General features: G+C 44.7%; 2 protein-coding genes across 2 annotated transcripts in view; one reads left to right on the top strand and one right to left on the bottom strand.

The window, feature by feature from the left end:
• SMCHD1 (structural maintenance of chromosomes flexible hinge domain containing 1) overlaps window positions 1-262 on the bottom strand; it is a 78,986-nt gene extending 78,724 nt beyond the window's left edge. The window contains exon 1 of the mRNA XM_069853896.1: window positions 44-262. Within this exon, the coding sequence (XP_069709997.1) occupies window positions 44-226 (183 nt within the window). The 5' untranslated portion in view covers window positions 227-262. The remainder of the gene's footprint in view (window positions 1-43) is intronic.
• LPIN2 (lipin 2) overlaps window positions 1-13,311 on the top strand; it is a 492,308-nt gene that overhangs the window by 180,112 nt on the left and 298,885 nt on the right. The gene's annotated exons all lie outside the window — the stretch shown is intronic.

Consider the following 13,311-nt stretch of genomic DNA (forward strand, 5'->3'; position numbering starts at 1 on the left):
GAACGGCGCTGCCGGCCCCACCGCTGCCGCCCTCCCCCGCTACCTGGCAGATGGCGCTGCGAAAGCCGCGGTAGTTGTCCTTGCCGTAGCTGAGCACTTTCTCGTCCGGATCCGCCTGTTCCTGGCGCCGGTCGAAAAGAAAGACGGTGCGGTCGCCGCTGCCGCCAGGCGTCAGCAGCACCGGCCGGCGAGCTGCGCGGCCGCCTCCCGCCGCCGCCGCTGCCATGTTGAGAAGCCGAGGAAACGGAAACCGTCCCGCTGCGATGGCGCCGCCGATCGCCTCGCCCGCGAGCGCCCCCGCCTGGCGCGGCCCGAACCGCGGGTGGGAGCCCCGGACGGGGCGGGGCCGGGAAGGGGCGGGGCGCTGGTAGCGCGCGGCACCGAGGCGGCTGCGCCGGCGCTTGGGGGCGGAGCCACGCGAGGGGGCGGGGCCAGACGGGGCGGGGCCAGACGGGGAGCGGTAGCAGCGAGCGGCGCCGAGGCGGCTGAGCCGGCGCTTGGGGCCGCAGCCAGGAAAAGGAGGGGCGGGGCCAGGAAGGGGCGGGGCCACACGGGGCGAGGTTATAAAGGGGCGGGGCCAGGAAGGGGCGGGGCGGGGGCGCCGCCGGCGGGGGCGGATCGCGGCGGGGGTCGGTGCGATGCCGGCGTCCTGCGGAGGCGGTTCCGGGGGCGGTTCCGGGGGCGGGGCCCGGCGGGAGCGGGAGCAGCCTGGAAACGAAAGCGAACAACGAAAGCGAACCTGGGAGCTCCCGCCCCCCGCTCCGCCCCCACGTGTCGCTGCGGTGCAGCCACGTGCTCCGGCCAGGGCGGTGCCGAGGTCCTGGTGCGGGCGTCCCCTACGTTATCGTAGATTCATAGAATGATGCAGGTTGCGTAAGACCTCTCGGGTCGTGCAGTGTAACCGTCAGCCCAACACTGCTGTGCCTGCTAAGCCTTGTGCTGAAGCACCGTGTCTACCTGCTTTCTGAACACGTCCAGGGATGACGGGGGCTTCCCTGGGCAGCCTCTTCCAATGTTTCACTGCTCTTCCAGTAAAGAGTTTTTTCTAGTATCCCGTCTAAACCTCCCCTGGCACACACATTTCCTGTTGTCCTATTCATAGAATCATAGAATCATAGAATAACCATGTTGGAAGAGACCCACCGGATCATCGAGTCCAACCATTCCTATCAAGCACTAAACCATGCCCCTTAGCACCTCGTCCACCTGTGCCTTAAACACCTCCAGGGAAGGTGACTCAACCACCTCCCTGGGCAGCCTGTTCCAGTGCCTAATGACCCTTTCTGTGAAGAATTTTTTCCTAATGTCCAGCCTAAACCTTCCCTGGTGGAGCTTGAGGCCATTCCCTCTTGTCCTGTCCCCTGTTGATGCTGTGAAAAGCCATACTCAATGCCAATTTGATTATTAAGTGAGGTATCCTTCAATGCAACGTCGGGCATGCAGGGGATTGCTCCACCTAATGCGCGTTCAGCTTCCAGTACAACTCACAAAAGCTATATACAGTCACAGCACACATATTCATCCCTTTCCCTGGAACAGGTGTGTCTATTATAATCACTTCCCCGAATTTATTTGCGTAAGTTTCATCCCCTTGATGCACGCACTCTGCCCTTTCGGGGATCTTGGGCTGGGGGCTTTTGGAGGAAGGCTCGCAGTCTTTTCCACAGTGAATTTTTCAACTCTCCTTCTTGCACGTGCTCTTACACTCCTTGGGCACCTCTTCAATGTTGCACCTGGTCCCAGCTGGTTCTTCTTTCTCTTATCATTGCACTAGTCCTTTTATCTTGCTTAATTAGAGACAGTCACATTCTTTCCCATTCTTTCTAACTGCAGCCTTGTTAAAATTCCTTATGTAAGTATCCAGGCACAGGCTAGCTAAAAGTTATTATTCAAGCTAATCTTATATTTTAGTTCTAAAATCACATAAACTATACATAATATTCAAACAGGTTACTAACTTGTAACAACTAATCTCTTCCTTGCTGTCACTTGTTACCTGGGAGAAGAGACCAACACTCGCCTCACTACAAACTCCTTTCATGTAGAGAGTGTTGAGATCTTCCCTCAGCTTTCTCAAGGCTAAACGATCCCAGTTTCCTCAGCCACTGCTTATAACACTTGTGCTCCAGACCCTTCACCAGCTTCATTGCCTTCCTCTGGACACGCTCCAGCACCTCAATGTCTTTCTTGTACTGAAGGACCCCAAACTGAACACAGTATTTGAGGTGGGGCCTCACCAGAGCCGAGCACAGTGGCACGATCACTTCCCTGCTCCTCCTGGGCTGGTGAGGCAGAGCTTGGCTTCTGTCTGGGGCATGAAGTTCTAGTTCATCTCCTTAAAATACAGTAGGCAGTCAAGACCCATAAGCCGTTGTGCCTTCTTATGATGTTTAATACTTGAAATGCTTTCCTGCTCTGAAGGGAAGAGTTGGTGTATTGTCTTCAGTATTAAAAACCCCAATTTTCAATTAAAACTTAATTAAAGCTTAAAATCTAATGAGGTTCTTGGGGTTTTTTGTATGTGCAAAACCCTAATGACTTTTATATTGTGCCATCATAGCAGAATGGTAGGGCTGGAGTACCTGTAAAACTGTTATTGAAGTAAAATGATTCAACAAGTAAATACAGTCTTTGCTGTCATCAAAGAATCAGTGAAATATGCTTGTCAGGAAGCTGTCAAGATCTTGTGATTTCTCATTTGTTGCAGTGTAGGCTAATAGCTTTTTCTCCTATTATAAGCAGTAGGGACATTGTTGGGATATGCTTTATAAACAAGCTTGGAGAAAGAAATTCAATGATCACAATTTATGTGTTCAGGATTCTGGAAGGTGTAGCTTGTGTTTCTGACGGCATTAACTTGGAGAAACTGAATGTGTTCCGAGTGATCTGTGTTCCCATTATACTTGGACTTCATTCATCCCTGCTGTGTGTTGTTCTTAGGTTCTGAATTTATGCATAGCCTGTCAGTTGACCATAACGCTTTAAAAATTTTCCTCAATATTTGCTGTCATTCCTAGGGAAGTCTCTGGTCTAAGAATGCACAAATGTTGTAAGTGTAAACATTTATATTTGTAGTCACTCTTTTGAGGGTGTTTTTCATTGTCTGATACAACTGCTGGTACAGATGGAGATCTAGAAGATACACATGCCTGGACACTTTGATCTTTGACCTTCAGGCCGTCTAAAAAGATAATGCCCCTCTCCCCACAACTGGAAATTAATTACTTTCAAGGTTTCTTGGTATGAAATTGCATGTTTACTGTCCTTTCGTTAGCAGTGCTCAAGGTGAACATAAGGTGTGTGGTCTTATTAGGAGAAGACTATGAAACAAAACCAAAAAAACCCCAAACCTGTCCAAAGGAACGCAACCTGGCTTCCACGTGCTCTGTCTTGCTTGTCTAGGAAAGGTAAAAACAGGAGTGTGCAGAAGATTGCATCTGCTTCTGTCTTAATGACTCTTAGCTATGAAAAGAAAGGATTGGGTTGGCATGTAGGGCAAGTTGTAAAGCAGTGAAAATGACAAATGACAGAAAAAACCCTGTCATGCTAGAACTGAGGTTCATGCAGTTGCACTATAAGAAAGCAAATTGCGTAGTGGAACTCAGCCCTGCAGAGTTTTGTGAGAAGAGAGAACATGTGTGCTACCCAGTTAAGAAAGGAAGGATCTCTTGAGAGTTTTTATATAGGCTGTGACTCAGAGCCCCTCTAAATGATGATTTGATGAAATTTGGGAGGGCCTGTCAAACCTCATTACTGTATGAGTTTGTTAAACAGAATTTTGTTTTTCGTACATGTCAAGTATTTCTATACTTGAGACAGCACTTCCATGTTAAAATGCTAACTACTTCAGGGAAAAAAACCTTGGTGAATTATTTAATCCAATTTCAAAATGAATATGCCAAGAGGGGAAGGATGGCTCTATCTGAAATTCAGGCATTTCACTTGCATGAAAATAAGTTCCTCGTTATTCAGCCTGTCTGCAAGCTGGTTTAAAGAGTGCCTGCAGCTGCAAAGTTTTAAATCTGCACCATGAAGTCTTTTGTTATAGTAGCAGTAGAGTAACCAATTATTTGTTCATCTTGCCATTTGATATTTCAGATGATGCTCAGGAATGTGTTTCTTATGTGTGTGTGAGAATGTATTTATCATTATTTTTTCCTTGTACCTAAATTTTTCATTCAAAGAATAAATTATATGATTTCTTTGTATTAAGGGAGAACATGAATAAAGTTTCATCACTGGACATTTTTACATAGGAAATATTTTGTATACAAGCAATGAAAATGGCTCTGTCTTCACTAGAATAAAGCACACAGCCTCTCTAGTAGGGCTTGTTGCAATGGCACAGCCTAGTGAGTGATACTGGTTGCTACTCCCTATGTATGCTTTGTAGATAGAAAACTACAAATTCCAAATTATCTAACAAAAGGCACTGGTCTTCCTTTAGGTAACAAAGGTTTTATATCTAAAAGGAGGAGCCTTTGGCATGGTGCATTTAGAACTTCATAGACCTTTGACTGGCCCATTACAAAAAGTATCTTAGTGAGAACCCCTGAGGTGTGAAACAAATCAGCATCATTACTTGAACTGCTGAGGTGTGAAATGACAGTGTAATATTCAGAAATCTGTTTGAGAGACAGAAATCAAAGAATAGAAATAAACAGTGAATTGTCATCCTCACGTGCAAGCCAAGGTAGATGTGGAGAAGTGGGTTAGTAAAGTGCTGTCTGTTTGGTTGGGTTTTTTTTTAATTTACTTCTCAGTAACTTGAAAAAAAAGAGCGAGCAACATCTGTGAAACAGCATCCAGTTAATCAAGCCGAGAGAACTGTAAACACAGTCCATGGTTCTGAGGTACCCAACCAATGTGAAAACAGATTCAAATATATTTTTAGAAATTGAGGGCAACACAGGGAGAGATGGTGGAAGACAAGGCAGGACAATGAACCATTTGTTCACCCTCCTGTGATCCAAATTAACTCCGTCAGCTAGCCTTGTGGGTAAAACTCATGTAAAGTATCAGTGTTCATTGAGTACTTCATTAACAAAAATACAACGTCACATGCTCATTTAAAATCCAGTGGAAATAACAGCTCTGATGATTACCAGTAGGGTATAACTAGTTGTGGAAAGGGTGTTTAAGATGCCTGGGATTTTCAAAGTAAGAAAATAATATAGTTAAAAGCATAACAGTAGGAAAAATAATCAGAAACTTCCAGGCAGTCTTATAAAGTAAGAAGAAGGGACATGGAGTTACATTAAAAAACATGCAGAACTGATAGGAAGATATACATTTCATCAGACATTTGATTGAACTATGAAATTTTTTTACATGCTGTGAGAATTTATAATTTAATGAGTCTTAAACCATTTAAAAAAATCTTAAAATGTTCCTCACTGGTCTTCCATTATTTTACCATATTCCACACCCTTGCTCAAGAAACCACTTGTGCTGGGGCTGGCAAAGCTGGAGGTGCCCATTAGGGCTTGTGGGGTGTAGCTTGGAGTAATTTCCAGAGGCCCATCTAGGAAAAGGAATACATTTGTTTTGAATCAAATATCCCATTCATCCTGTCAGGGAATTAAACCACTCAGCCTGCCAGGCACCATCAGTAGATAGTTTCACTTGATGCATTAAGTCCTGGAGATGTTGAATGGCATCCTCTGTGCTGGCTGATCCATCAGTTATGTTGAAGTAATACATGCTTTCAAAATCAAAGCAGTATTTATGGTGTTGAAGGAGGAAATAGCCCACCATCAATCAATTTTGCAATGTTGATTGCTGTACAGCTGTTACTTACTGAGAAAAAATAGCAATAAGAAACACTGATATCAAAATCACTTAGCAGAGTATAATTGTGTAATGCAGCTACTGAGGTTGGCACATGAATGAAATGTATTCAAAAGATCTGCAGCTGTCAGTCTTTCCATCCTACAAAAGGAAGAAGAGCGAGTTACACTAAACGCCAAGTATTTACATGTTGGTCTTGTGGAAATACATCCAGGGCATGGGCATGTGGTACAAGACCACAAAGCATGATGAGCCAGCCTGTCACAGGGAAGAAAACCATGAGTATCTTCTCCTCCCAGTATGTCATGTATGTTCTTGTAAAGGTCTTGCTATGTCCTCCTTTCCTAAACAAACTTCTTGGGTCCATTTCTTTTAATGTATAGGGGTGACAGGTATGGGCGTGGGCTGATTCTTGGGTTCAGCTGGAAAGCCTCTCAGCAGGGTTTGAGTAGCTGCAGTGCCTGTCGCAGGACTTGGGTAGCAGCAGTTCCCGTTGCCGGGGTTGGAGTAGCCACGATATCTTTAAACAGTTGTTTATCCCTAAGAAAGACCTGACAGGCATTCAAGAGACCTTGCAACAGGAGCGTGCTGGCTGGGACATCCCAAGGGCATTTGAAATTCTCAGGAGTTATTGTAATTAGCCTGGAGAAGAAGGGGAAAGTGAAAGGAGAGTATCTCCCCCATGGATTATCTCTCTAAGATAAAAGGTGTAATTATTAATAGTTCCCACTAGATGGCTCCCGAAGTACGGAGACGGATTTCTGCTGCCGCTTAGCCCTGCATGCTTGTCGGTGACTACAAATACCAAATTGGTCTTAGCACCGATGATTTTACCGTACCAAAAGCCAGTGCTGCACAGCACAGTGTCCTGGTTTAGCCCCTTTTGGTCCACAGCTGAACGATAGACATTTTATCACCATGGGAAGGTAAATCGGGAAAGGAAAAGATGACCTGTAGGTTGAAATAGAAAATAATTTTGATAAAACAGTAAAACTAATATTAATACCACGCCTGGTGTTAGTAGTGATGATAATAATAATAAACAAAATATGCAAAACAAATACTCGGCACCGGCACTGAATGCGCTACAAGAACTGGACGCCAGATGGTGCACCCCATGAGCTCAGCTGGGATGTCAGTGCTCTTACGGAGAGATCGTGAAACATAGAATCATAGAATCATAGAATCGCTAGGTTGGAAAGGACCCACAGGATCATCGAGTCTAACCATTCTATTAAACACTAAATCATGCCCCTCAGAACCTCATCCACTCGTCTTTTAAACACCTCCAGGAAGGTGACTCAACCACTTCCCTGGGCAGCCTGTGCCAGTGCCCAATGACCCTTTCTGTGAAAGGTTTCTTTCTGATGTCAAGCCTGAACCTCCCCTGGCGGAGCTTGAGGCCATTCCTTCTTGTCCTGTCCCCTGCCACTTGGGAGAAGAGCCCAGCTCCCTCCTCTCCACAACCTCCTTTCAGGTAGTTGTAGAGAGCAATAAGGTCTCCCCTCAGCCTCCTCTTCTCTAGGCTAAACAACCCTAGCTCTCTCAGCTGCTCCTCGGAAGACTTGTTCTCCAGCCCCTTCACCAGCTTCCTGTTCAGTATTTCCTTTAATGTCTGGAATAATAGAGTGTAGATGTACATGGATCTGGACTCAGAGTAGCAGCTGGACCTCAAACAGCAGATCCTCAAGAGATGGCAGCCATTGAGGAAAAGGGACATTCTGAAAAGATGTCTCACTTATCTAGGGAATGTGGTGTTCCTGATGTGGAATACTTCCTTTAGTCAGTTTGTGTCAGCTGTCCCGAATTCCCTGCTCCCAGCATTATGCTCCTCATTACTTTGAAACTGCAAAAGTCCTTGCGTTCCATGGAAACAGCATTCCGTGGCTGATCACACAACTAGAAAAGAATATCTTGTCAACTTTGTTCTTACAGAACCTGAAATACTGTGGCTACTTAGAAATGTAGTTTTCTGAGAAATGTAGCTTTGTGAGAAGAAAACTGATTCTATCCAGCCCAAATCAGGCCACAGAGCAAAATTATAACCTTAACCCAACATCCAAAGGTGAGAAACGGCATATGAACATTGACAAACAGTATATATGTAAGGGGCAACACAACTCAGTGAACAAATAAAACAACGTTGTGACCAGTGACAACCAAACCAATAAAATGAATGCTTATACCATTTTTTAAAAACATGCTTTGATTAAACCTCTCGTTATCTCAGGCCTTTATGCTGGAACAGGAGCTTGAACCCTGGACCCTCAGACTGAAAGTCTGATGTTCTCCCGGCTGAGTTGTTCAAGCCTACTGCTGTTGCAGTTCAGCACTAGTCAACAGCAAAGTATCATGCAGCTGCTCACTCATTGCCACTTCACTCATCTAAGGTGCTAAGGGGCATGGTTTAGTGTTTGATAGGAATGGTTGGACTCGATGATCCGGTGGGTCTCTTCCAACGTGGTTATTCTATGATTCTATGATTCTATGATCTGCAGTGGGTTGAGGAGGAGAATTGCGAAGTAAAGGAAAACTCGTGGGTCGAGATAAAGACAGTTTAACAGGATGAAAAAGGGAAAAGATAATAATAATAACAATAATAACAATAACAACAGCAGCAACAGTAGCAATAGTAGTAATAATAATAATAATAATAATAATAATAATAATAATAATAATAATAATAATAGAAGATACAAAACAAATGATGCACAATTCAGTGCAATTTCTCACCACCCAACCATCTGAATATGAATTGCATAACCCATCTTGAGCAGTGATTGCAAATCAGCCAGCTCTTCTCTGTGGCCAACTTTCCCATTTATATACTGAGCAAGACATTCTATGGTGTCAAATATCTCTTTGGCCAGCTGTCTGGCTATGCTCCTCCTGATTTCTTGTGCATCTGCGCACTTGCAAAACATGAGAAATTGAAAAAGTTCTTAATTTCTTAGCAACAGCTAAAACCACTAGTGTACTATCAACATTATTATACTAGCTCAGCAGCTGCTTGGAAGAAAACTAACTCTGTTCCAGCTGAGCATAAGCATTACCTGGCAACAACCAAACCAATATGTATTATCAACATTATTCTTGTGCTAAATCCAAAACACACCAGCTACTGGGAAGAAAATTAACTCTATCCCATCCAAAACCAGGACACAGTGATACATACTTGTTGCTTAAGTTCCTCCAGCTATCATTACTCCATGTTTGATAACCTGATGTGGAGTAATTGCCCACACAAACTGGAGAGCTATGGCTTGTGATTTTTCCGAGTGAGCATCATTCAATCTTGGGTTCATGATGACATCTGCTCTAGATAAGGCACAGGTATTCACCAAAGATACCTGAAATTCAAGAACTCAACAATCTGATATCAATAAAATGTGTAAAATCAGAGGAGAAGTTGAGGTGCAAACCCATACAGCATTCTCAGGGGTTATTATATGAATCTTCATGTGCAGCCACACAGTCTGTTGGTGTAGACAACTCTATTTCCCCTTTAGTTAATATTCTGGAAGAGATACCATCTAGAAGAATTTCAGTCCTCACCGTATTTTGTACTGGGGATATTATACCTCTGTCAACAAATCAGACATCTTTTTTTTTGTGCTCTTCTATTAAGTCATCATAAGGGGGAGACTCCTCCACAGAGATGGGGGGATATCTGCAAGGAGAAGTTTCTCCTAGTGTGGACGTATGATTAATTGATAGAGTTCCTAGAAAAGTGGTATGTGGAGTGGTTACATGTAGTTTTCCTGACAGAAGTAGTTGCTGTAAGTAATGTTTCCATTTCCACTGTGTGGCTGTATGAACTACCCCTGCATAAGCCCTAATGGAATCATCAGTGACCGCCACCTATGAGGTATGGATGTGTGTACAGTCATGCTGTCTTGGCCTCTGATTCTTTCAGTTTCTTGTCGTGCCCAAACTAGAGCTAAAATATGTTTTTCTATTGGGATATAATGTATAGCAGAGCCTTGTAATGTCTTGGACAAAAATCCTACATGTTCTTTCTGATTTTTCAGCTCTGTCATCTGCCACAATCCCCATGAGGCTGTATCATCTAGAGCTGTTTCTTCTAATTCAAAAGGATATCCTTTTGTATAATTGTGCAGGTTCAATCAAACCATTTTTGCAGGCATCAAAGACTTCTTGTTGGTGCTTGGTCCACTGCCAAACAATCTTCTTCCTAATTAATATCTGCAGAGGGTGCATTAATAGCACCAGCTGTGGGATACAACTTTTCCAATAGCCTCAAAGACCCAGAAAGGTTTGTAATGGTTTTACTGTGGTTGGTACAGGAAATCGCTGGACTGATTGCTGTACCTTATTTAGCATTTCTGTAATCTAGCCGTGCCAGACTATTCCCAAAAATTGCACAATAGTGCTAGGGCCCTATCTTTTCTTGGATTAATTGCCCAACCTTGGTCCTGTAAATGCTCTTTCAGCAGTTCCTGAGGGGATGCAATACCGGACCTGATGGCCACCAATGCTAGTAAGCTCATCAGTGATGTCAAGACTGGAGGCAGCCTGGGCTGCATTGATCATGCATTGGTGGAGTTTAAAGTCCTGAGGGATATGGGACAGGTGAGGACTATAGTCAGGTCCCTAAATTTTAGGAAAGCAAAATTCCAGCTCTTTAAGGAGTTAGTCAGTAGGACTCCCATGGGATACAGTCTTGGGGGATGAGAGAGCAGAACAGAGCTTGCAAATATTTAAGGATGCTTTCCATAAAGTTCAAGAGCACTCAGTCCCCAGATGTGGGAAATCAGGCAGAGAAGGGAAGAGACCAGTGTGGCTGAGTCTAGACCTTCTGGTCGAACTGAAGAGCAAGAGGGAATTGCACAGGTAATGCCAGCAGGGACAGGGAACCTGGGAAGAGTGCTGCCTGGTTTTGTAGGGGGGTGAACTTGGCAAGAAAAGCAAAGGATAACTAGAAGGGCTTCTATAGTTTTTTTAAAGAAAGCATACCCCCTGATAAGCGAAAATGGTGACCTCCTATCAACAGGTGAGGAGAAGGCTGAGGTACTCAACAAAGTTTTTGCTTCGGTCTTCACTGCCAACCACTGTCCTCTCCCCTTCTGTGTCAATGAATAACAAGATAGGGACATGGGGGGTAAAGCCCCTCCCACTGTAGGGGAGGATCAGGTTCATGACCACCTGAGGAACCTGAATGTATAAGTCTGTGGGACCTGATGAGACGCATCTCAGAGTCCTGAGAGAATTGGCTGATGTGGTTGCCAAGCCACTCTCCATGGTATTGGAAGTGTCGTGGCAGTCAGGAGAGGTCTATGGTGACTGGAAGAAGGGCAGCATTGTGCCCATTTTTAAAAAGAGTAGAAAAGATGAGCCTGGGAATGATGAGCTGTCAATCTTGCCTCTGTGCCTGGGAAGGTCATGGAACAGATCCTCCTAGAAGCTATGCTAAAGCACATGGAGGACCAGGAGGTGATTCAAGACAGCTGATATGGCTTTACCAAGGGCAAGTCCTGCCTAACAGACCTAGTGGCTTTCTAAGATGGGGTGACCTCATTGATGAACACGGGAAAAGCAATGGTTGTAATCTGTCTAGACTTCTGTAAAGCCTTTGACACTGTCCCCTACAATATCCTTCTCTCTAAATTGGAGAGATGTGGATTTTGTGGGCGGACTGTTAGGCAGATCAGGAATTGGTTGCATGGTCACATTCAGAGAGTAGTGGTCAACAGCTCGATATCCAGATGGAGATCCATGACAGGTGGTGTCTCTCAGTGGTTTGTACTGGGACCAGTGCTGTTTAATATTTTCATTGATGATATTGATGTTGAGATCGAGTGCACCCTCAGCAGGTTTGCAGATGACACCAAACTGAGTGGTGTAGTTGCCACATCAGAAGGATGGGATGTCATCCAGAGGGACCTGAACAAGCTGGAGAAGTGGGCCTGTGTGAACCTCATGAGGTTCAACAAGGCCAAGTGCAAGGTTGTGCGCATGGGTTGGGGCCATCTGTGGTTCCAGTACAAAATTGTGGATGACGTGCTTGAGAGCAGCTCTGTGGAGAGGGACTTGAGGGTGCTAATTGATGAGAAGCTCAACATGAGCCAGCAATGCATGCTCGCAGCCCAGAAGGCCAGCCATATCCTGAGCTGCATCAAAAAAAGCATTGCCAACAGGTCGGGGGAGGTGATTCTCCCACTCCATTCCATTCTTGTGAGACCCCACCTGGAGTACTGTGTCCAGTTCTGGAATTCGCAGCATAGGAATGATATGGAACTGTTCGAATGGGTCCAGAGGAGGGCCACGAACATGATCAGAGGGCTGGAGTAGCTCTGCTATGAGGACAGGCTGAGAGGGTTGGCGTTATCCAGCCTGGAAAAGAGAAGGCTTTGGAGACACCTTATAGTGACCTTCCAGTACCTGAAGGGGCTACAGAAAAGCTGGGGAGGGATTTTTTACAAGGGCATGGAGTGATAGGATGGGTGGGAATGGCTTTAAATTGGAAGGAGGAGGACTTTTATTAGATGTTAGGAAGAAATTCTTCATTATGAGGGTGGTGAGATACTAGAATAGCTTGCCCAGGCAAGTTGTGGATGCTCCTTCCCTGGAAGTGGTCAAGGTCAGGTTAGATGGAGACTCTGACAGCCTGGTCCAGTGGGAGGTGTCCCTGCTTATGGCAGGGGATTTGGAACTGGATGGGCTTTAAGGTCCCTTCCAACCCAAACCATTCTATAATTCTATGATTTTATGAATTAAGTTGCTGCTTCAATTTCTTGTTGTGAATCTGCCATAATCAATAGATCGTTGATAAAATGGTAAACAATAATGCTACTCAACCATCATGCTACATCAGCTGCTATCATCTGGTGGCAAATAGAGGGACTGTGTATCCCTGAGGCAATACTTGGAAAGTTTATTGCTTTTGTTGTCAGGTAGTGCCTTCCATTGATGTGGTAGAAGAGGTGGAGGCTGGGTTTGGAGTTGGTGGTAGGTATAGGGTCTGTTGGCTTTCTTGCATAAATGTTAAGCTCTGCCATCATCAAAACCTTTCTGATGTTGTGATTCCATCTATTTCTAATTGTGGGACGTCACCTTGTACAAGGTCATTCCACATTTATTTCCTCATCACCCCTGGTGTAACTCCTTACAGGTTTGCCAGCTTTGCTTTATTCACCACCTGAACAGATGGTCCCAAAATTAAAGCCCCAATTTCCCTCAGGGTATTTGCTGAAGTACCTGCATCTCCTTTAGCATTTGTCACTGCTGTTATAATCAAGGGTTTTAGTGAGACAAGTGCTTTTCTCAAAAAATCAATCATAGAATCATAGAATGATTAAGGTTGGAAAAGACCTCTAAGATCATCAAGTCCAACTGTCAGCCCAACACCACCATGCCTACTAAACCGTGTCCCAAAGTGCCACATCTACACATTTTTTTGAACACCTCAAGGGATGGAGACTCCACCACTTCCCCAGGCAGCCTGTTCCAATGCTTGTACGCTCTTTTGGTAGATATTTTTTTCTAATATCGAATCTAAAC

This window comes from Phaenicophaeus curvirostris, chromosome 3 (genome assembly GCF_032191515.1).
Source record: "Phaenicophaeus curvirostris isolate KB17595 chromosome 3, BPBGC_Pcur_1.0, whole genome shotgun sequence".
NCBI classification, from domain to species: domain Eukaryota; kingdom Metazoa; phylum Chordata; class Aves; order Cuculiformes; family Cuculidae; genus Phaenicophaeus; species Phaenicophaeus curvirostris.